The sequence below is a fragment of the Rhinolophus sinicus genome, chromosome 3 (assembly GCF_057876585.1).
Source record: "Rhinolophus sinicus isolate RSI-liver-muscle chromosome 3, RSI-T2T, whole genome shotgun sequence".
NCBI classification, from domain to species: Eukaryota; Metazoa; Chordata; class Mammalia; order Chiroptera; family Rhinolophidae; genus Rhinolophus; species Rhinolophus sinicus.
Window position 1 is genome coordinate 152,626,315 of NC_142503.1, and position 23,275 is coordinate 152,649,589.

The 23,275-nt window shown below is 36.4% G+C and overlaps 1 protein-coding gene across 8 annotated transcripts in view; it reads right to left on the reverse strand.

Annotated features, from left to right (window-relative positions):
- ICE2 (interactor of little elongation complex ELL subunit 2) overlaps nt 1-18,579 on the reverse strand; it is a 52,851-nt gene extending 34,272 nt beyond the window's left edge. For 3 of the 8 annotated variants that reach the window (XM_019748678.3, XM_019748675.3, XM_019748679.3), the window contains exons 1-6: nt 18,472-18,575; nt 17,630-17,750; nt 17,400-17,537; nt 15,532-15,636; nt 9,412-9,664; nt 8,387-8,506 (exon numbers count right to left, since the gene is read on the reverse strand). In XM_019748678.3, the coding sequence (XP_019604237.3) occupies nt 8,387-8,506; nt 9,412-9,664; nt 15,532-15,636; nt 17,400-17,440 (519 nt within the window). In that variant the 5' untranslated portion in view covers nt 17,441-17,537; nt 17,630-17,750; nt 18,472-18,575. Of the gene's footprint in view, nt 1-8,386; nt 8,507-9,411; nt 9,665-15,531; nt 15,637-17,399; nt 17,538-17,629; nt 17,751-17,983; nt 18,118-18,471 lie in introns of all 8 variants that reach the window. The other 5 variants (XM_074327648.2, XM_074327650.2, XM_019748677.3 and 2 more) reach the window with 3 other exon arrangements.
- Between the last annotated feature and the right edge of the window lie 4,696 nt (nt 18,580-23,275).

Sequence of the window (23,275 nt, forward strand, 5' to 3'; positions counted from 1 at the left end):
AATATATTTTATGTTACAAAAGCTCTTAGCAATAAGTGTATCTTTATACTATATCTATGTCCTCTCTCCCTTAGACATTTATAAAATATGTCAAGTTACAAATCAATAACTTTACTACAGTATATCTTTTCATCTCTAGTTTCCTATCCCCTTCTTCCCTTCTTTAATCATCACTCCCAGCTATCCTGCACATCTTCCTCCATCTATGCTTTTCAATAATACATCCCTTAATATTTAATTCAAGATAGAACTTGCAACTAAGCAATGCGGTTTAACATGGAAAAGTTCTGCTTGTTTTAAAAAACCCTAGTCAACGGCAAATTCAGATCAGGGTAATATCTTTGCTCCACATTTACATATTAGTAATTTTCACCCTTGACATTCCTGTCCTATGGCAGTCATTGCAAGAATCTGAACATGCAAAGGAAAAAAAGTAATATATGACAATTATGTGACAGAGAGACTATTTTAGTTAGAGATTTATTGGCACATCTTTTTTTTGTAAAACTCTGCTGGATGTTACACTGCTTATAACTGAGTTTCACTTAATTCAGTAATTATGGCAAGAGAAAGAGTCAAAGGAAAATCGAAGTTTTACACTTATACTCAGATACATATTATTAAAGGCATTTCACAACTGGTAGGTATTAAGCAACTAAAGGATCATTATTTGGTATATTCAATAAAAAAGGTTTTTAACTAATAATTTGTCTTTGAAAAACAGCTAAGAGTGAACAAAGCAAGTTGAGATTCAGGCTGTTCTCGATTACCCCACCCCCTGAATGTTATTTAACTAAAAATATCTTGAAAGTTAAATATACCACAAACACATTCATGTATACAATACAAATCTATCATTACAAAGAAAGGTGAAAATGACTATGCTCTCTAAATTTTGTTTTGGGCCAGAAAAAAGAAAATGGTATCATACACATTTGCAACTTAAACATTTAATAGAAACTACTTCTGGCAGTAAGGTTGAGTAGGTACTTGAAGAGCACTTTTACCCAAAAAACACTAGATCCTGGATAAATTACAGCTAACACTTTTTATGCATTGCTGGGCTTGGTAAAAAGCAAGGAGACTCTCCAAGGACCATAAATAAATAAAGAAACAAACCCTGAGCACCTAGAGTGAGGACTAGCAGGAGCAGGAGCAGGAGCAGTAAGAAAACCCATGAACGGTGAGGGGGCTTGAGGGCAAATACTTCAGCCAGCTCTAAGATCAGGGAGGTTCTAAGATCACTCCTACATTTAAGCCTTGAAAAGCGAAGGTTTGAATAAGTATTTATTATACACACACGTTCAATGGATAAACAAAATGTCCATCTACATCAATGAAATATTTATTCAGCCTTAAAAATTAAGGAAATTTAGACACATAATATAACATAGATGAATCTTGACATTATGCTAAGTAAAATAAGCCAGTCACAAAAAGGCAATTACAATATGATTCCATTTATTTATATAGGTGTACCTAGAGTACACAAATTCAGAGACAGAAAGCAGAATGATGGTTGCCATGAGCTGGGGGAAGGGAGGATTTCGGAGTTACCGTTTAAGGGATGATAAAATAAGAAATATCTATTTGATCTTTGTCCCTGGTTGCTGACATACACACAGCTCCTAAAACCTGTGGAATCTCTTGAGAGATAAGAATGTCTCCTGTATGCTAATGAGATTACTGGTAGCCCCTAGATCCCTTTAGGATGGCGGATGGTTGCCAGAAAGTCCAAGGCACGATTAGAAGGTTGAGGGGTGGAAATTTTAGCCCCACTCCCCAACTTCCAGGAAGCAGAGAAGGGCTGAAGATTGAGTTAATCACTAAAAACCAAAGATTTAATCAATCGTACCAACAAAATGAAGCCTCAATAAAAACCCCTAAACAATGGGTTCAGAGATTTTCCTGTTGGTGAACACATGTGCCGGGAGAGGGCATGGAAGCTCTATGCCCCTTCCCCCATACCTTGCCCTATGCATGTCTCTCTTCCATTTGGCTGTTCCTGCGTTGCATTCTTTATAATAAATGAAATAGTAAGTAAACTACTTTCCTGAGCTCTGTAAGCCATTCTAATCAATTATTGAGCCAGAGGAGGGGGTCACGTGAACCCTAGGCTTACTGTCTGGAGAGCTGAAGAATTGGTTTGTGTAGGGAAAAAAAAACACCCACATATTTGGTGTCAGAAGTGTTGAGTAGAAACAGTTCAGAAATGGGTATAAAGTCTCACTTTTGTAAGATGAAGAGTTTTGGAGATTGGCTGCAAAACAATATGAATGTACTTAATACTACTCAACTTCACACTTAAAAATGGGTAAGATGGTAAATTTTGTTGTATATTAAAAATAAATTTTTTGAAAAGAGAAGGAAATTCTGACACATACTGTAACATGGTTGAACCTTGAAGACATTATTCTAAGTGAAATAAACCAATCACAAAAGGACAAATATTGTCTGATTTCAGTTTGGGAAGATGAAAAAGTTCTAGAGATGGATGGTAGAAATATGCTCACAACAGTGTGAATGTATTTAATGCCACTGAACTGTCCTTAAAAATGGTCAAAATAGTAAATTTTATATTATATTTTACCATAATAAAAAACAAAAAAGAGAATTTGAGACAGACTGAGGTCTAACCTGGGAAATTTGGGAACCCCAGACAGAAGTGAGAAAATGAAGGAGAAGCAATAATTGAAAATGGCTGAGAATTTTCCAAAACTGATAAAGGATATGAATCTACAGCTATAAGAAATACAGTGAATCAAGTAGGATTAAAAAAACCCCACATTGTAGTGAAACTGTAAAACAAAAATAAAGAGTGGTCAGAGAGAAAAGACAGGTTCCCTAAAAGAAATGACAATTAAACAGACAACACACTCTTTAATAGCAATAACATGAGCCAGAAAAAGAATTATATCTTCAAATGTTGAGAAATAAAACAGTCAGCTTAGAATTATGTAAAGAGTAAAACTATCTTACTAGAATGAAAACAAAATAAAAAAATATTTCCAGATAAACGAAAAAGTCTGTTCATCAAAAAGAGACCTTCATCAAAGGAACATCTAGAAGATACAGCATTTCAGGAATAATGAAGAGGAACTCAGAATGTACACTTGAGAAGAAAAAAATAGAAAGACAAAAAAATTGTCAAAATCTGTAGATAAATTCAAACAAACATTGCCCATATAAAACAATAATGTAAGCAGGTTTTAAAAAGAGACAGCATTAAAACAGCAGTATCGGTCAGGAGGGATGTGATAGAGTCAAAATGGTCTATGGTCTCTGTAGACATATAGTTTAATGAAAGGGGAAAAAGTCAATCCCCTCAAAGGAAGTACAAGAAAGAAGTTTAGAAAAAATAAGACAAATAGAAACCATAAACAAGTCCATATACATCAATTATAATGAATGCAAACAACTAAACTTTTTAATTAAAAGACAAAAGATGGTCAGGTTTTATTGAAAAAGAAAAGCAATCTAGCTAAACACTCTTTTCAGAGATATTTGTAAAACACAAGTTCTATATATTCAAAGCAATCCAAACTAAAATCTCACCTAGGTTTTTTGTAGAAATTAACAAGCTGATTCTAAAATTTACATGGAAATGCAAAGGGCCGATAACAACCAAAACAATTCAAAGCAGAACAAAGTTGCCGGACTTCCACCTCGTGGTTTCAAAACTTACAAGATTGGGTGGTACCGGCAAAAAGACAGATACACAGATTAATCACTAGAACTAAGCCAGGAAACTGACCTACACACTGATGGTAACAAGGTGATTCAATAAGAGAAACAATAGCTTTCTCAACCAATAGTGCTAGGTAGTTTCTCAACATCGGCACTACTGGTATTTTGGACCAGATAATTCTTTATGGTGGGGGCTGTCCTGTACTTTGTAGTGTACTTAGCAACATCCTTGGCTCTATCCACTAGATGCCAGAAATACTCCTTTCTCAGTTGTGACAACGAAAAATATCTCCAGACATTACCAAATGTCCACTGGGAGGCAAAATCACTCTCACTTGAAAATCACTATGCTATAACTAGAATATCCATATGAAAGAAAAATGAACTTTGATCCAAACCTCACGTCTTGCATAAAAATAACTTGAAATGAACATAGACATTCACATAAAAGTTAAAACCATAAAACCTCCAGATCAGGGTTTCTCAACAGAAGCACTACTGACATTTTGGGGTGGATAATTCTTTGTTGTGACGGATGTCATGTGCACTGTAGGATGTTTAACAGCATCTCTGACCTCTAGCCAATAGATACCAGTAGAACTCTGCCAGTTGTGGCAACCAAAAATGTCTCCAGACATTGATGAAATCCCCTAGGCGCGGGTGGGGGGACAGGGTAGGGTAAGGGTGAAAGAGTAAAAGCGACCCCAGAAGAGAATCACTTGGGGTTGGAAACACTTCCGTGCTAGAAGATATAAAAGCACAAACCATAAGACATTTTGAAAAATTAAACTTCATCAAAATTAAAATTTTGTTGAGATACTGTTTAAAAAAATGAAAAAACATGTCACAAACTGGGAGTAAACTATATTATATACAAGACTTGTATTAAGAATACATAAAGAACTTTCAAGACTCAGAAATAAAAACCAATAAAATCAGCAAAAAAATCTGGACAAGTCACAAAAGAATATATACAAAGCCAATAAGCACATAAAAAGATGTTCAACCACTGCTCATCAGGGAAATATAAATTAAAAATATAATGGATTGGCTAATATTAAAGAGATTAACAATACTAATTGTTAGTAAAAGTATAGAGCAACTGGTACTCTTATATTGCTAGTGAGAGTGTAAAATGCTATATCCACTATGAAAAACAGTTTGGCAGTTTCTAACAAAATTTAACTACATTTGCTATATGATTTAGCAATTATACCCCTACTTATTTACCCAAGAAAACGAAAGCATATGTTCCAAAAAAACCTTGTACAAGGACGTTCATAGTGGCTTTATTCATAATTGCCCCAAATTGGAAATAACACAAATGCTCAGCAACAGTTGAACTTTTTTATAAACCAAATTTCGTATAACCATACAAAACAAAAAGGAATAAAAAGGAACAAATTATGGATACTTGCATCAACGCGGAAGAATCTAAAAAAAATGCTGAATGAAAGAGGCCAGACAGAAAGTACATTGTGCCTGATTCAATTTTTATGACTGGGAAACTCTACAGGTTAAGTGACTCAGGTTCTAGGAAAGATAAACTGTAAGGAAAAGAAAGGTATTGAGGGGGAACTTGTAGATTAAAAGAAATTGTTTTGGCAAAAAAACCCCCCACAAACTTACAACATATATAACCCATAACGTTTTTGTATTTAGAATATACAAAGAACTCATATCAATAATAATAAGATGGAAAATCCAGAATAAAGGGCAAAACTGGAACAGTCAATTCACAAGAAACGAACACGTATATGAAAAGATGCACAGTCTTATTATATATAGCACGATATCCTCTAGATAGGCTAAAACTAAAGTGACTGTTAAGTATCAATTGTTGAGGATATGGAGCAACAAAACTTTCAAACACTGCTGGATGGAATAAAGTGTTACAACTTGGGAAAAGTTTGACATTATATACTAAAGTTGAAGGTATGCATTCTCTATTACCCTACAATTCCATTCCTAGGTATACACAAAGGGTGCCAAAAAAATGCATACACATTTTAAGAAAGGAAAACTATTAAAAGTGTATACTCAATATATTCCAATAACAAAAGATGAACACAAGTCACATTTGACATCTGCAATTACAAGAGGTGCTCAAAGTGGTTACCATCAGTGTCCAGACACTTCTGATTACAGCGAACTACTGCTTGAGCAATGCTGACCAAAGCGTCCACTTGCATACATTTTTTTGGCATCCCCAGGATATACCCAGTAGAAATGTGTGCACAGGTCCACCAAGAGAATTTCATAACATTGCTTAGAACAGCTTCAAACTGTAAACAACCCAAAGTTTGATCAACAGAATAAATTCGTTTATTCATAAAAGGGAATAATGTACAGAAATGAAAATGAATTAACTACAAACACACACACAGATACATATGAATCTCACAGACAGAATGCTGAGTGACAGAAGGAAGAATTCTATTCATATAAAAGAACAAAGAATTCCATTCACATAAAATAAAAAAGAGACAAAAGAAATACCAGAAAAGAAAGTGGGGGGTGGGGGCTGGAAATTATCAAACACCAAACTTGGGATAGTGACTATCTCTTCAGGAAGGAGAATATTATCTAGGAAAGATACACAGGGGGCTTCTGTGTTATTGGTAATGTTTTATTTCTTGACTTAGAAAAGAATTACATAGATGTTCAGTATGTTGTCTTTGTTAAGCTGTAGATAGTTGTTCTATATACTTTTCCATAAGTATCTATATACTTTCGATAAGTATATTACATTTCATAACATGAAATTAAAATTTTTTGATGGTAAAAAAGTTAGAAAAATATCAGTGAATCTTTGGGGTGGACATGTAAAATACAAATTAGAGAAAATGTGCTGCCAAATCAATCTACCTAAAAAACAAGACTTAATGCTGACTGTTAGCTAACAAATAACATACTCTGTTAATAAACATTTTATATTCACTTAAATAATTACACTGAGCACTTGAGCAATTACTGTATGCCAGGCATTATTCTTGTCACTGGGAAGACAGCAATGCACAAAACAGTACTCACAAGCATTGTGGAGAAAGACAATAAACAAAAATAAAAAATGGTAAAGGAAACTCACACAAAACAAACGAACTCATAGATACAGACAACAGAATGGTGGTTACCGGAGGAAAAGGGGTATGGGGAAAGGATGAAGAGGGTCAAGGTGGTCAAATATACGGTGACCGAAGGAGACTAGACTGTGGATGATGAGCACACAATGGAGTATACAGATGTTGTACTATACACCTGAAATTTATATAAAATTATTAGCCAATGTTACCCCACTAAATTTAATTAAAAATAAAAAAAGAAATGTTAAAATAGGTAAAACTAATACCCTTTGCTGTCCTCCAATTTATACTGACCAGTTTTCTTTTACTCGTGGTAAAAAACACATAAAACTTACCATCTTAACCATTTTGAAGAGCAGAGTTCAATAGTGTCGAGTGTATCACATTGTGTTTAGTGACCAGTTTTAAATGCTTAAAAAAAATCCATACTGGTGTTGGTGTTTGTAGATGAACTCCACTATCATTAACACACTTTACCCTTGAATGATATGGGTTTGAACTATGCGGGTCCACTCGTACGCGGATTTGTTTCAATAAATACTATAAATGTATTTTCTCCTTTTTATGATTTTCTTAATAACATTTTCTTTTCTCTAGATTGTAAGAATACAGTATATAATACATATAACATACAAAATATGTGTTGACTGTTTATGTTATTGGTAAGGCTTTTGGTCAACAGTTGCCTATTAGTAGTAAGTTTTGGGTGAGTTAAAAGTCATACATGAATTTTCAACTGTGCCTGTAAGTTAGCTCCCCTAACCTGAGTTGTTTAAGGGTCAACTGTATATATTAATAGTAACTATTTAAGGGGGCAGCCAGATGGCTCAGTTGTTTAGAGTGCAAGCTCTCAGTAGCAAGGTTGCTGGTTCTATTCCCACATGGGATGGTGAGCTGTGCCCCTGCAAATAAAGATTGAAAACGGCGACTGGACTTGAAGCTGGGCTGAGCCCTCCACAGCTAGACTGACGGACAACGACTTGGAGCTGATGGGCCCTGGAGAAACACTGTTCCCCAATATTCCCCAATAAAAATTAAAAAAAAAAAAAGAAAGTTACTCGTTAAGTAGTGTACTGTAAATTTCTCCTAGGCCCACTGAATGATGGTAGGGTACAAGGCAGAGTGATTTATGTGCTTTACTAATAAACACGTCTGATTTCTACAAAAAAATGAACTCACAGTTGAAATTTATCATTTGGTGGCTGGTATTTATTATCACAAAGGTAATAAATACAAATTTATGTGACTAAGTTCTAAAGGACCATTTAGATTTTTAAGGACCAAGATAACTGCTTAAACACTCATTCTCTCTTACAGGAAATCAGTGCATCCAATCAAACCATCTATGTGAGTAAAAATATAACTCTCATAGTAGTTGAATTATTAATAGAAAAAAAAACAAATATGAACATACTATACAGTACATGACTTTGAGGTGTCAATACAGTATTTCTATTATTTAAACACATGAGGAATAAAAGACCTGCATACAATTTGATCTCTAACTTGATAATACTGGTATTTCCATATGCTTTTGACAGGATCACCACACATTATAAAATGCTACAATTGCCTATTACTTGGCAGTTTAAGTAAACGTGGTTTTTTTTTTTTACCTCTGTGAAGAGATGTGCGTCATCAGAAAGCATATTATAATCCTGTGCACATTTCTTCGCAGAATTCTGTAAGAACTTTAGGAATTCAGTAACTTCTTCGTTCACGTGTTTTTTCATATCCTGATTTTTAAAAAGTAGATATGTTTTGGAATAAGAAGGTTGGTTAAAAACAATCATTTCTCAATCATTGCTCTAATTTGAAACTGAACAATAAAAAGTATCATATCCAAAGTAAAATCACAAAGAAAAAGTTAATAAAAATTATTATGTAATAAAGACAAACTTGCTATGAAAAACTCAAAAATTAAAAAGCAAATGACTAATAACTACAATACATGCTTGAATTAATACGCTTATTTTATAAAATGCTCTTAATTTAAAAAAATACCCAAATGAAAAAATGAGCAAACAAAACGAATAGGCAAATTACAAAAGAAATACAAATGACTTATAAACACATTACACATGGAAAAATGCTTATTTTCATTAGTAATCATTGTAAATTAATGTAAAATTAGACGCAAGAAGGTAATGCCCCACATTAGTGATACAAATTGGTTTCAACTTTTTGAAGAACAATTTACCCATGTGTAACTGCAGATCAAAGCTTTAAAAACACATAAAGCTTTTGGTAACACAGTTTTATTTTTTTAATTTTATCTTAAATAAACAATCATAGATATGAACAGAGTTTGCAACAATGATGTTCAGCACAACATCATTTATAAAGTCAAAGTTCTGGAAACTACTTAAAGTCATAAACAAAAATTTTAAATTGGTTCAATGACCCAAGTAAAGCTCTATTGCTAGTACGTAAGATGAAGGGGGATGAAATATGCTTAGAACTAGAGCAAAATGCCTGAACTGCAATAGAACAAAAGTATTAATGCACCAATTTGTCCATCAATTAAACTACTTACATTTTTGTTAATATAATTGTACCTAAAAACATAGAAGCAAATTTAAAGTACTTCCTGATTAACTTTTAAATGTTTTTTACTGAAGCTGAAGAACAGAATACATACCAAGTACTGCAAGTAGTCATTTTTATTTATTCCAACAGCTTTGGAATTTGCAGGAATTTTTGCGTATTTAACCAACAAGTCCACATAACTCCTCTGCTCTCTCTGTGAGAAACGAGAGAAACGAGGATAAGGAATTCTTGGTTTTGGAAGAAGAACCATTCCAACTGTGGTTTTAACTTTTTCTTTTGCTTGAGTTGCTGCCGGCTCATTTTCTACAGAACTTGCTGAGGCATTCGAATTTTCTCCTATACGTCTGGAAAAAAAAAATTTACAAATAGTGTTTTTCATATAAGATTACTATCATGGAACTTCATGATTCTTAATCAACAGGGAGAATATAGCATGATTAACACAGTAAATTCTGGATTATCATCTAACTTTCCCACCTGCATTTTGATGGTTAGCTATTTGGTGTAAATTAAGTATTCTGCAGGATAGGATCACATTACAAGCTTACCTTCAATTATGTGATGGAGAGGAAGAGATATAATATATAGATAAGTTATGCAATTTGGAATTTTTTCCCCTTTCCTGAAAAGGGGTAAATCACTCTTCCAATTACATATTCAGGTATTTTGTGTTTACATTTTATTACAATGCAAATTGTTTTTTAATGCTTAATTTCTTCAGTACAAAGAGCAGGATATGATGAGGTCACAAGCTTGAAGTTAACAAATTCACTGAGATTCTAAATTCTCTGGTTTCCTCTGCTTTAATTATCTCAAGATTTAAAAAGAAAATTCCAACTCGTGTGCCGTATCTTATGGAAGCAATAGAGATTTTAGAAAAGTTGTACAATCCTCTATCACTCATATACATGGCTGAATCCATGGAAATATCTTTATGTTTTATACGGATGCAAAAAAATCTTGGCGCATTTATAATGAAATACATTAGAAAAGTAGTGAGTGGCTAGAGAACCTGTTATCATAGTTGTTTATGAAACATTACCTCCAATTAAAAAAAAAAATAAACCTTACCACCCCAGTTAAGGTATACTGTGTTTCCCCGAAAATAAGACCGGCTTTTTGCTCCAAAAGGCGCATTAGAGCTGATGGTCCGGCTAGGTCCGGGTCTTATATTAATTTTTGCTCCAAAAGGCGCTTTAGAGCTGATGGTCCGGCTAGGTCTTATTTTTGGGGAAACATGATATGAATACAAATGTCTTATCTTGTTCACAATGTCTCTATTCGTGCTATTCAGTTGTTGTAATCTACAGTTTTAACAGAGTTTTCAAGCGTGCGCGCGCACACACACACACAAACTGCACTTCCCTAGCTTCTATAATTCTAATTTCCACCACAGTTGAACTGTTCCTTATAATTTGGTTCCAAATTAAACAACAATAATCCAAGAGGAAGGGAAACGAATGAGAAAGAAGGATGCCTGTTGATTCATTTGTCATTCCTCCATTCATTTATCCTTACTGAGCGACCTACCATGTGCCAGCCTTATATTGGGTACTGGAGATACAACCAACACGGAGTACAATACAATCTCTACTTCCTAGGACCTTACAATCAAGTGGATCAGACAAATGAATGGAGAAGACAGAAAAATAAATAGGGTACATCAATACAATGTGACCATGGTACTTTCACGTTTCCAAACTGAACATACTGAATAGGTGACTTAAAAGAGTCCTAAGGACATTGAAATCAGGGATTAAGAGGGGGAAAGGGGAGAAGTAAGAAATAGCCAGACCAGTGGTTCTTAACTGTGACAGTGTTAACTCCCACAGGGCATTTAAGAAGCCTTTGGGTGCATCTGGGCTGTCAAAAAAGGGGGAGAATTAAAGGCATTTAGAGGTGAGGAATATTACATGCCTGTAATGTACTGTGGTGTCCTGCACAACTTTCAAAGGTCCTTTCAGGCTTTCTGTTATCATATACAAATAAGTCTGGTCTGTTTTCACTTATCCTAATAATACATTTCATTCTCTTTAATTTTTCTTATGATTCCTTTATGGTATAGTTTATCTTACTTCTGTTATATCCAACCTTATTCACTTGAGCTGGTGCATGTGACTACTTCATTGTATCTTCTAGTGCAGTAGTATCCATGTATTTACATATTAAACTACACATTAGAACATAAATTATTATTCTATTTCACATTAATATATATATGACATTATTTCTAAATATCATGTCTGTAGTTATTATTATCTATGAATTTCAATTCAGGGTAGTAAAGGTGGTGGTTCTTATTTCTTACAAATATTTGTTATGAGAAGTGGGAGGGTTTCAGCCTGATAAGGTTGAGAATTACCACCGTAGATCTGTGTCTGGGCAAAGTATGGGTTAAGCCCCGTCCAAAATTAACACTGATTTGTTTTAAAGAAACTTTACAATACTAAAATAAATACAGTAAAAAATTCCAAAATTTTTAGAAAAAGATGGTGCCCCCAAATAAAGCAAAAATATTGAAGATCATTCTTTAGAGCTAAACTCTGGATGAAAACTAATCAAGAGGTGGTTAGTGAATGGGAAAATAATTATGGAAATTAAAATGAGGATGCTTAGATTGGCTCTGAAAATAATACAGTGAAAAAAGACATACTTAACAACTAAAGTTTCTCCAATAACTGCATAAAAATAAGCATATTTTAGGTTAACAAAATGAATATTAACTGCTGATCTTGGGAGAAATGTATTACAGCAAATTGATTTCTCACTAGAAAATGTCTTGAGAGCTATTCAAACCTAACAGTATTGTGTCCGCAACTCTTAACAATACTGCTTCACAGCTGTCTCTCTGAATATGAGAACATGTCTGTCCTTGTGGCACAAACTGGCAAATTTAATTAAGCTGCTGCAGCAACAAGATGCTGACTCAGATATGCCAGAGTAGGAATGTCAAGAAATTCTAGCAGTTTAAATTGGCTACATTCAGCAAAGAATGAAATGGCAGCACATCAAGATCATTTCCATGTGCAGTGCTGTCAAAATCTTCATCAGGGGCAAGCCAAAAGCATCTGACAGGGTTTCTCTATCCACATTTACAGCATTATATTTTATTTCAGTTGATGGTTTGAAGTTTTCCCCCTTCATTTTGTCAACTACCCATTCTCCTTTTTTACTTAAAGTTTTTATGGAAAAAAGGCAGAATTCAAAACATCAAGTTTCCTAGTTTTTAAGTCTACTGGTTTGGGAAGCTTCTTTAAGTAGCATTTGGAGATGGCACTTCTAGACTCTGCATCTAAAGTCTACCTGTACCTCCTGAGTTTGATTTACTTTTCTACACTAAACATGTTGAAATTTGATAATATTTTTTCTATTTAAAGCTACTTTCTCCCTTGTTGGCTTAAAATTCAGTTACAAATATCTACAATCATAAACTTTAATTAAAAAAAGGCAAATGTTTACTTTTCAGTGGAGGCAGAGGGTTGAATAAAAACCTCACTATGTTGAAAGTAATATAATTAGAAGTATTAATATTTTCCAAAATGTTAAAGAACATAAAAAATACAAAATTATGGCTAATAAAAATTTTACATTCTCCTAGTTTCCCATCAAGAAACAGCTGTAAATTAATATAGTCTGAAAATCCATTCCTTACTGTAACAAAACTTAATAAAACTCAAAGTTAGCAAAAAAGACTAGAAACATGAACTCAATGCCTGTGTCTTTATTTTTCTATACTAAAAGGTAAATTATACTAAAAATTATTTTGTGCTATATAGAAGTCCAAGGAAAAACAAGCATATTCTAGGGGAAAAAGATTTTTTTGTTTGTTTCCTAGAGAGGAAGATGTCCTCTCCCTTACATAACCCATGCCTGGGATATGCTGAAGAGAACTGTACTTGAAAAGAACCATTAAAATAATTAAGCAACACAAGATAAAGAAAAATAATATTAGAAAAATTTAATTTGATGAAGAAAAGATGAAGGCTGAGATAAAAGTTCTGAAAATGGTGAGTTTTTTTTGTTCGTTTTTTACGGTAAAGATACATGTTCACTAAATCCCAGGATACTAGAATTGGTAGGCATTCTTTGAGTCACACAAAGGGAATTCTTTATTTAACTGACATGTTTTAAGAAATCGGTTATCCCCGAGAAATGGTACAAGTTGAATGATAGAAATAGCTTTAAAAAAAATCCATACATGCACATTCGTAAGCAATCTATTGTGTTAACCTTCTATAGCTGATACTAGCAAAGACATGATAATTATGCAGCTTGGCAAAAAGAATGTTGCTTCTGAAATTGCCTCTTTTGAAATATTTATTTTTGAAATTGTCTCTAATACAACCTCTGCTTGCTTTTATGTGAACTTATTTATTCATTGATGAAATAAAAAAACACTGGTTTCTTTAATGTTTTTAATGACAATGTAGCAATATCTATCAAAATAAAAAACACACACCCCCACCTCTTATAGAAATCTATCCCAGTACTTATACCAGTACATGTATAAAAAGGATGTTCATTGTTTGTAATAGTAAAGGAATGGAAACAACCAATGAATATCAACGTTGTCAATTAACTGATTCCACGAACACATCCTCAAAAGTTCGGATTCAAAAGGCTGGGCTGAAGTGCAAAATCAGTATTCCTTGAAAGCTCAAAATCTGATGAGCCAGCATAGGAAGCCTGAAGACGAAGACAGCAAGAGACTGAGAAATACCACAGTCCCAGAAAACTAGGAGGAAAAGTAGGAGAGTGCGGTATCTCCAGTCAAGAACTCAATGATGATCTTGAGATGGGGGACTCCTGGTAGACTAGTGAGGCCAAATTAGAGTGGGATGTTCAGTGAAACCAAGTCCAGTGGGATGTGCACTGAAGGAAAGTTTTTTAAAAAAATCCATGATCTCAATCTGTTTTTTGATTAGCGTTTAATCCATTTAAAGTAATTCTTGATAGTGAAGGACTCCCTACTGCCATTTTGTTGCTTTCTGCATGTCTTACAGTTTTTTTGCCCCTCATTTCCTCCCAGCAAGCATGTGTAAGTCTTTAAAGAAGGCGAAGTACAAATGAGCAAAGAGGTAAGAAAGTAACTAGGAGAGAACCTGAAGCCCAGGGATTAAGACAGGGGTTGAGCATGTTTAAATATAAGCATATCTCGGAGACTATTGTGGGTTTGGTTCCAGACCACCACAATAAAGCAAGTTTCGCAATTAAGTGAGTGATCATCTTTTTGCAAGTGGAAGGTCTTGCCCTCAATTTGTAAACATACAACATCCTGTAAAGTACAATACAATGAGGTATGCCTGTATTGATCAAGACAGAAGATACAGGAATAAGGGGATGCTAATAGACAGAAAGGATACTGAGAAGGCAGAAAAAGATGGAATCCCATTTGATGCAAAGGCTGGAAATATACTTCCTCCGTCACAAAAGCAGTGGAGAAAAGGTGAAAGTAGAAGTTGAGCTCCCCTAAAGGAGCTTCCTAATTTCTCATTTGGCGTATTTATACTCCTTTCTAGTAAACCTGATACTTGGTTTCAAGATTCATCTACAATACAGTAGAAATAGGCAATCACAAAGGAATGAAGCTGTTACAGGCAGGCAAGCAGTGAGAAGGGAAAATTATTACTTAATAGGTATTTTCATACAGGGGAGGGGGGGAGAAAGTCTGTGGTAATTAGCAGTATCTATTAAAATATAAAGCATATAAACCATCTGACCAAACAATTCAATTTATATGAAATTACAAAAAGTTCATCAATCTATTGCTTATAATTTCAAAAAAGAGGAACACACACATTTTGCAATATAAGACTAGCTAAATGAATGAAAAAGTATATCTATATAATGAAGTAATATGCAACCATTAAGAAAATTGGGCTATATGCAGGTGGTATAGAAATAGACGAAATATTATTTTAAATGAAAAAATAAACTGTAAAACAGTTTTACAGTTCTTATAGATCTTATTGTATTTATAATATGATCCCATTTTTGTTTTAATATATATCTGTTTATATGTGGATAAAGGTCTGAAAAGACACATACCAAAGAGTGGTCAGCAATGGGTACTGGGTTTTTCTATTTTCTAATTTTTACATTTCCGTAATTTGAATGTTTAATAGTGGATATAGAGGGATGTAAAACTTCAGCTATCAGAAAAATAACAATCAAATATGGAAATAGATAACCAAATAAATAAACACATTACCTGTTAGATAAAATACATAGTTCTTTTAAACTTGGAGCCATGGAATGATCTTTATAATTTTCTCGAGAGAAAAATGTCTTAAGGCCATTTTTTGAGGAAATATCCCTGTGAAGCAAAGTAAATTATTTGCATTTGACAATTCAAAATCTCATGCTAGATTAAGCAGCATAATGGTACAATTGTAATTATAACTACATGCCCTCTACATCCCCTTTCCTATACTGTCACCTCTTAATAATTTTAATTTCATGTACCAGATCTGTGAGTTTAGATGTTTTCTTTCTTGGGTAGCTTTAGCCTAGGCCCATTCTGAAATTCTCCAGTTCCAATAACCAGCCTTGCTTTTCCTTTAGTATCCAATTAAATAAATGCCAGAGCTACTAGAGAGTTAAAGATAGAACAGATTAAAGTACAGTGAAGCGTCTGTCAGGGACAGGGCTCACTTCAGGCTCTGGCCCTAACATTAAGATATTTGGTTACTGACAGAAAATGCTTCTCAATTTATTTTTGTTTCATGCCCTATTATGCTAGGCCAAAAGACACTACAAAGACGGCATGTCCTACCTATTTTCATTAACTTGGCAAATGTGATAAATGGTTTGTCTCTACTAAAACCTATCTAAGGTCATATATGATTTTCCATAACATAAGAAATTTAGAGACTAACATATTATAGTTAATGTTTTCCATATAGTAACCGTCCAATAAATGCTGGTTGAATGAGAAATTTAAAAACTAAAAACACTGAGGACTGTTAATCTGAGAGGACACAGATTAGTAGGAAAAGGACAGTTCCAAAACCATGATACTATACAAAGGCCCTAAATCACATCTAGTCTCACAATGTCAATGGTATATAAGAGCATCTGCGCTGCATCTGAACACATAATTTACGGCAAGGAGCATAAATGTGTATTCTTCTAATCAAAGAGCAACTTCTGGCTGGCCCATTCCCAAAATGGGAAATTCTAGCATTTTTGCTCCATATTCACTTCTTACTGTTTTTAAAGGCATTTATCCAAAACAATAGCCATTAAGGTATGAATGGTAAAATGAGAATGACTGACGTGCTATGCACCAGCAGTTATTACTTATTATGGTACTGTATCTGTGACATCCCATTACATTTTAAGCTTTTTGCACATCATCCAAAAACGGTCATGGGCCTTAGGGAGTGTGAGCTCCTTGGAGGGAGGGAGCATTGTTTGCTATAAACAAATACTTATTGAGCACGTACTAACTGAATCTTCTTTGAGTCAGGCACTATTTGTCAGGCACTATTTTAATCATCTTTATAGTCTCATAACTTTTGTATTCTCCTTGGTGAGCAAAGAGTAGATGCTCAGTAAACGCATGAAATTAATCTAAAGTAGCACATGTATTAGATCGCCACAAAGCCACGTACATTACTTAGAACTGAGTCCTCTATTTGTGAAGTTCTTATACACTTCTAAAATATCGTCTATGCATTTACATTATCACTTGATATAGAGTCCAATATAAAAGAAGCTTGTCTATTCTTAAAGGGTGTCTTTTTATTACTTGCACAGAAATGGGCAAAGTTCTTAGACACATAAAAATTCCAGCGTTTCTCCTTCACTAAGAGACCAACTATAAATACATGATGGAATTATACCTAGTAGCAATCTGAGGGCCAAATTGTTGTCACTTTAGGAGAGAAAATGGCAGTCAGCTATCTCAAAAATGCTCAGTATGTGACGATGAGGATGGGGTAAATTGTGAGCCGCTGAACTCGTATCTTTTTCTCTGTTTCCTCTAAATCTCTCCAAGTCAGAAACTCTCCTTTCTGAATCCAGCCCAGTCCCACTTCAGTTCTCTTCCGGTGATTACAAACAGATGTAACTCACCAGTTCAGCCTTGGTTCACCCATAGCCATTACAGAGCTCATAGTCTTAAGAGTTCTGCTTCGCCCTAGAGCTCACAATTCTGCTGCCTGGCAGTGCAGGCTCCAACAGAAGCAGGATTTCTCCAGAATCAACACTCACCTGAAGAAAAACAAAAGGTCAACATTAAAAGGAGGTGAATGGCCCGGCCAGGTGTTACCTCATGTGAGGAAGAACCTGTTCCTAACACCTACCCTCAAATGACACAGACACCGAAAACAGACTACAGCAGCTTCTTTGTAGCAGAGCAGCAGTGATGATGCAGGATAAGTCCTTCTGCATTTAACTCGCTCCAGGAACGTCACTTTCAAAACACTGGGAAATAGGAGCCGAAACAATGGCGTTCTCACTGCTTACTTACATCACTTGCTGGCACGGAGCCGTCCGCCTTACCTCAGCTCTCCCCCCCCCCCCCCCCCATTCCCTTACGGCCAAAATAAATCTTGCTTCCTTTCTTCCAACCATACACTGTGATGGGGGAAGACTCTGGCATGCAATGTAAGCCAAAAGCTTCCTGGATATCAAAACTCTTTCTACGGGAACCTCACTTTTGAGGAGACCGAGGTCCAGGCAACTTAAGGGACATTTCACAGGATCGCTTAGAGGAATCCCCTGGACCACAAATCTGGTTCGACTACTCCATGTTCGGTGTTTCTCCTGTCCCCCCGGGCGGACTGAGAGTCTGTGCGAGAAACTTAAGAGTCCAATTTAGGCGCTGGTCTCTGGGCACTGGCCAGGCCTGACCAGCTTCCACTCAAGGCAACTCTCACACTTCGACCCAGCGTGGGGGTGGGGCGGGAGAATCCGCGACGGTAAACGGAGCGCCTGAGGGAACGGGGACTAAAGGAGAAGAGAAACAAGGTTCCAGGAAGGCAGCTTAAGGGGCGAGCTAAGTCGAGGGCCGGGGCCGCGCCAGAACCAGGGGCCGAGGGGCCCGCCGTGTTCCCTCCTCCCGCCCCTCACGAGCGCGCCCGCCTGCAAAGCAGCGGGGCCCTTCCCTCCCGCGTCTCGGCCGCAAAGCAGCCTGTCCGCCCACCTCGCGGGCCACGGCGGCCGTGCCCGGGCCGCGTCCCCTCGCCACACACAGCCGCGAGCGCCCTTGGAAGCCCGTATTTAAAGGACGTGGCTGCGCCATCGCCGCACTGCGTGATGATGTCACCAGCGACGCAGCGGGCGGGGCCCGTGTGACTCGAAAGGGCCGCTCCCCATCCCGTGGTTCGGTCGGAAACGGCGAGACGAGGCTTTGCCCAGACTTGCAGGGTGGAAGGAGCTGGGGCTGCGTGTTTCCCTAAAATGTCCTCCACCTTGCGCACGATGATAAATTGGAAGGAGGACCGGCGACAAGTATAGCCCTGGAAAGACCCAAACAGACTCATTTTGTGACATTAGCCCTCTGTCTTAACTTCCCTAACTCTGACACCTCATCAGTAAAATTGAGATACTTACGTAGTAGGCTTTTTTGAAGGGATTAAATGAAATAAGGGGTGAACTGTGCTCAGCACAGTACCTGCACATTAGTAGCTTCTGTGTTTCCACCAGCGGTTGCTCTGTCTCTCGCCCAAGCTTTTTTCTCATTAAGGAAAGATTTATTGAGCACTTACGATTTGTGCTTGGTGCTGGGTACACATAGGACTAAGACCACATACAGGTTTTTCCAAGAGCTTTTGATTGTTGGGCATCTAAGACATTCACATTAAGTCATTATAAAACAGAAAATGATAAGCTACATCAGAGAAGTATATAGAAAAGATGGTGTGAATACAGAGAGGGAGAGAAGTTACTAGTGAGAGGGACAGAAAGCAACGTTGAATAGCTAAGGACTTTTATTGAGTGGTTGGTTATATATGACAGTTACCACACTGCCCATTTGACATGTCAGCTCATTTGAAGAATTTGAAGTATGAAGATGATGGGAAAAGGCATTCCAGACAAAGACCAGCACAAGGAGCTACATAAACGTATTGCATGGACAGAGTCCAGTTTGTGTGCTACCAGGAAAGCGTGTTCTAGATTTCAGAATGATTTATGATGCTTAAAATTATGTTAACATAAAAATTATACTTATGTTAAAATTTTCCCTTGAATATAAGGACACTTAGTTTATTTTGCCTGGAATGCAAGATTTATGAAGAGTAGTAGAAGAAAAGTGTTTGGAAAAATAGGTTGGGGCCATTCCACAAAAGACTATAAGCCAGACTAAGGATTTTGACTTCGTTGTATAAGAAATGGAAGGCTGGGGGAACAGGGGAGCTTATAAATAGGAATGACACAATCAGACCACCTGTTTCAGGAAAGTTTATCCGGCAGGGTATTACGTGCGTTGTAGAGAAGAGGCCAGTTAGGAGACGGTGCTTGTGAATACTTGCAGACCAACTGGTGCAATGCCTAGCACTGTGCAGGCAGCATTTCTTATTAGGTGAGTGATATTGGTGGCCTGTACTAGGACAGAGAAGGACATCAAGGCGGTGTAGCAGTTCATGTGTTGGGTACTATCTCACAAAGGGTGCAGTCAGAAAGACTTGGGCGTCTTCAGCAACTGCTCAAAGACAGCTCAAGAACTGTGTAAGCTCTCATGCTGCTGGCATGCACCAGCCCACAGTAGTGTGCTATGGTAACGTCACTAGATATGGCCTATGTTGAGATTCTAGATTATCATCAAGCAGTATGCTCTGGTTTGGTGTATCTTGAGTTCCCGTAGTTGCAAGATAGCACACAGAATCAGAATTTTTAGAGCCAGAAGGAACTTTAGAGATTATCTAGTCTAACCCTCTTGTTTTCCTGATAAGGAAACAGAGGCCCAGATTGTCAAGATCAGTGATAAAGCTGACACTAAAAATCAGGTCTCATAACTTTTGCCATTACAATGTATTAAGTCTATGCATCCTTTTTTTTCTTTCTTTTTCTTTTCTTTTTTTTTTTTAGAGAAGATTCAACCTTTTTAAAAAAACTTTTATTTAAGTGTGTTTTTCCAGGACCCATCAGCTCCAAGTCAAGTAGCTGTTTCAATGTAGTTGTGGAGGGCGCAGCTCACAGGGGCCCATGTGGGAATCGAACCGGCGACCTTGTTAAGAGCACCGTGCTCTAACAAACTGAGCTAACGGACTGCCCCATCCTTTTTTCTTTATGCTCTGCATAAAGCAGTTTAGTGAAAAGAACATGATTTTTGGAATCCAGCATATATAGGTTTGTATCTCAGTTTCCTGCTTACTGGCAGTAAGATTCTAGACATGTGTCTCCTTTTTGAGCCTCAGTTTCCTCATCTGAGTAATAGAGACAGTAATAGATCACCTACAGGATTGCTGTGAAGACTAGAATATGTAAAAAAGTAAATATGTGAAAACGTAGTATGTCAAGAGTAAATTTTTAACAAATAGTAACCATTAGTATATACTTTTTCTACCCCCCCAAAGAATTCATAACACAGTGGAGGTGACATTGTAAATAAACGATTATAATACAAACAAGAAATGATATACACACATGCACACATATTGTAGAAGATTCTTTGGGAACATGAGGAAGGAACTCATTCTGACTGAGACACTTTAGAGACTATTTCAGAAAAGTTTAATTTACATTCGGTCTTGAAGGATGAGTAGTAGTTCAGTGGGTAGAAAAAGGACCATAGATTTTTAGGTGTGAAAAATCACAGAAGTGTAAAACAGTGCTGCATATTCTGGGGAAGGGGAAAGCTACTGCTTGCTTAACGTCGTATGTGGGGGGCACAGGGAATGAAGGTCCCTGGATTGGAAAGGGGGAGAGGAGCTAGAGCGTCTTCATGCCATGCTAGGGAATTGGTATTTTTTATTTTATTTGATGATGAGGAAACCAGTTGTGTGTGTGTGTGTGTGTGTGTGTGTGTGTGTGTGAGAGAGAGAGAAACGGTTTTATTGATGTGTAATCTACCTAGCGTAAAATTCACCCATTTCAGTTATATCATTCAGTGACTTTCAGTGACTGTATGGAATTTTGCAATCATCAACATTATTAAGTTTAGAACATTTCCATTACCCTGGGAAATCCTTTCTGCCCATTTGCAGTCAATTCTTCTTCCCACCCCCAACCCCAGACAAACACTAATCTACTTTCTGTCTCTATAGAATTTGCCTTTTCTGGACATTTCAAATAAATCAAATCACACAATATATAGTCTTTTTCATCTGGATTCTTTCTTTTAGAATATTTTTGAGGATAATCCATGTTGTAGCATTAGTAGCTGTTTTATAGCTGAATAGTTGCCCATTTATGAATAAGCCCCATTTTGTTTATCCATTTGACAATTGATGGACATTAGATGGTTTCCACTTTTTGGCTATTATGAATAATGTTGCTACGAACATTTGTGTGAACTTTTGTTTTTCTGTGAACTGTGTTTTCATTTCTCTTGGGTAGATACATAGGAGTGGCATTGCTGGGTTGCCAAACTGTTTTCCAAAGAGAGTGTATCATTTTATTCTTTGGATTCTTAAGCAGAAGAAACATTTGGTTTTCCATTTCTGCTACACTGAGAAACAAAACTCAGAAGTTGAAAGAGAAGCCAATTATCAGTTGGAAAGAATTTGCCAGGGTATGTATTTGTGTTTGTAAAATGTTTCATCAAACCAAAATTTCCAAAAGAACACTTCAAACTGCAAGCACCTGGTTAGTGAAGTAATCGTAATTGTTACTAGGTGTATGCTTCTTCTTGTGGGCCAAATCAAGACAGAAATGTGCACGATCATGTTTCTCAGTACCTCAGCCGTCACCCTTCCCAGCACATGAGCATGGTTTGGTCTTTTCACAGACCTGGCATGAAAGAGGCTTGCTCTGCACTCGTCCATTTGATCCAAATGCACATTAGAAGCAGAAGTCTTATTTTGAGGGCTAACCTCTTTGATCTTGCCCCGTGAAACAAAGCTTAGTAGTAACAGTAGCAATAAAACATACGTGTGGTCAGATCTTACTGATTATGATTATTACTTTGGCTTTCTCTCCAAGAGTTTAATAATAACCTGACACTTGTTTTCCTTTCTAATTCTCCCATAAGATCATTATGAACAGAACTGTATGGTGTCCCTCTTATGCTCTTTTTTTAACGACCCCTCTTGAAGTGGAGCAAGCTAACCCACAATGGAGAGATCAGTGTAAACTGTTGTTTTTATGAGGAGCTTATGCATGAGGTTGGCCAAAGGCCTAGAGGTGACAGATTTCATACTTTGAACTCCACTATTTCTATTAACTCTCAATTTCCTGAGATACTGAAAGGTGGTAAATATTTACATAGATTTGACAGTCCACAAATATTTCACAGACATAATGTCATTCTTCCTCTTCTCCAAGGTAGTTGGAAATAAAAACAGGATTAGGGACTGTTTGTTACATTCGGCAATTTGGGGGAGCAATTCAAATATTTATATTACTGAGTGTAAGAGATGCTTAGGTATTGTGTGTGTGTGGAAGAAAACGTCGACTTAGTTGCCTTTATATGGACTTCAGAGTATTTTATGATTTGAATGTCCTTGCCATTACTTTAAAAATAATTTAGTAAGGTTTTTGCACTTTTAGATTAGTGATACTTAGTTGATGTTAAATTTATTGGTTCACTCCTACGTAATGTACTCAAGAGAAGGGATGGGGCTGGGGTGCGGCAAAGCTAACCCAGGTAGGGTCAGATGTTTAGTCTTTGGCATCATTAAAGTCTGCGGCAGCATTTATTTTTTCTTTTTTTTTTTATGGAGGGGGCAGTTCACAGTGCCCCATGCGGGGATCGAACTGGCAACCTTGGTGTTATTAGCATGATGCTCAAACCAACTGAGCTAACTGGCCACCCCTGCAGCATCATTTCTGATGTCCCATTCTAA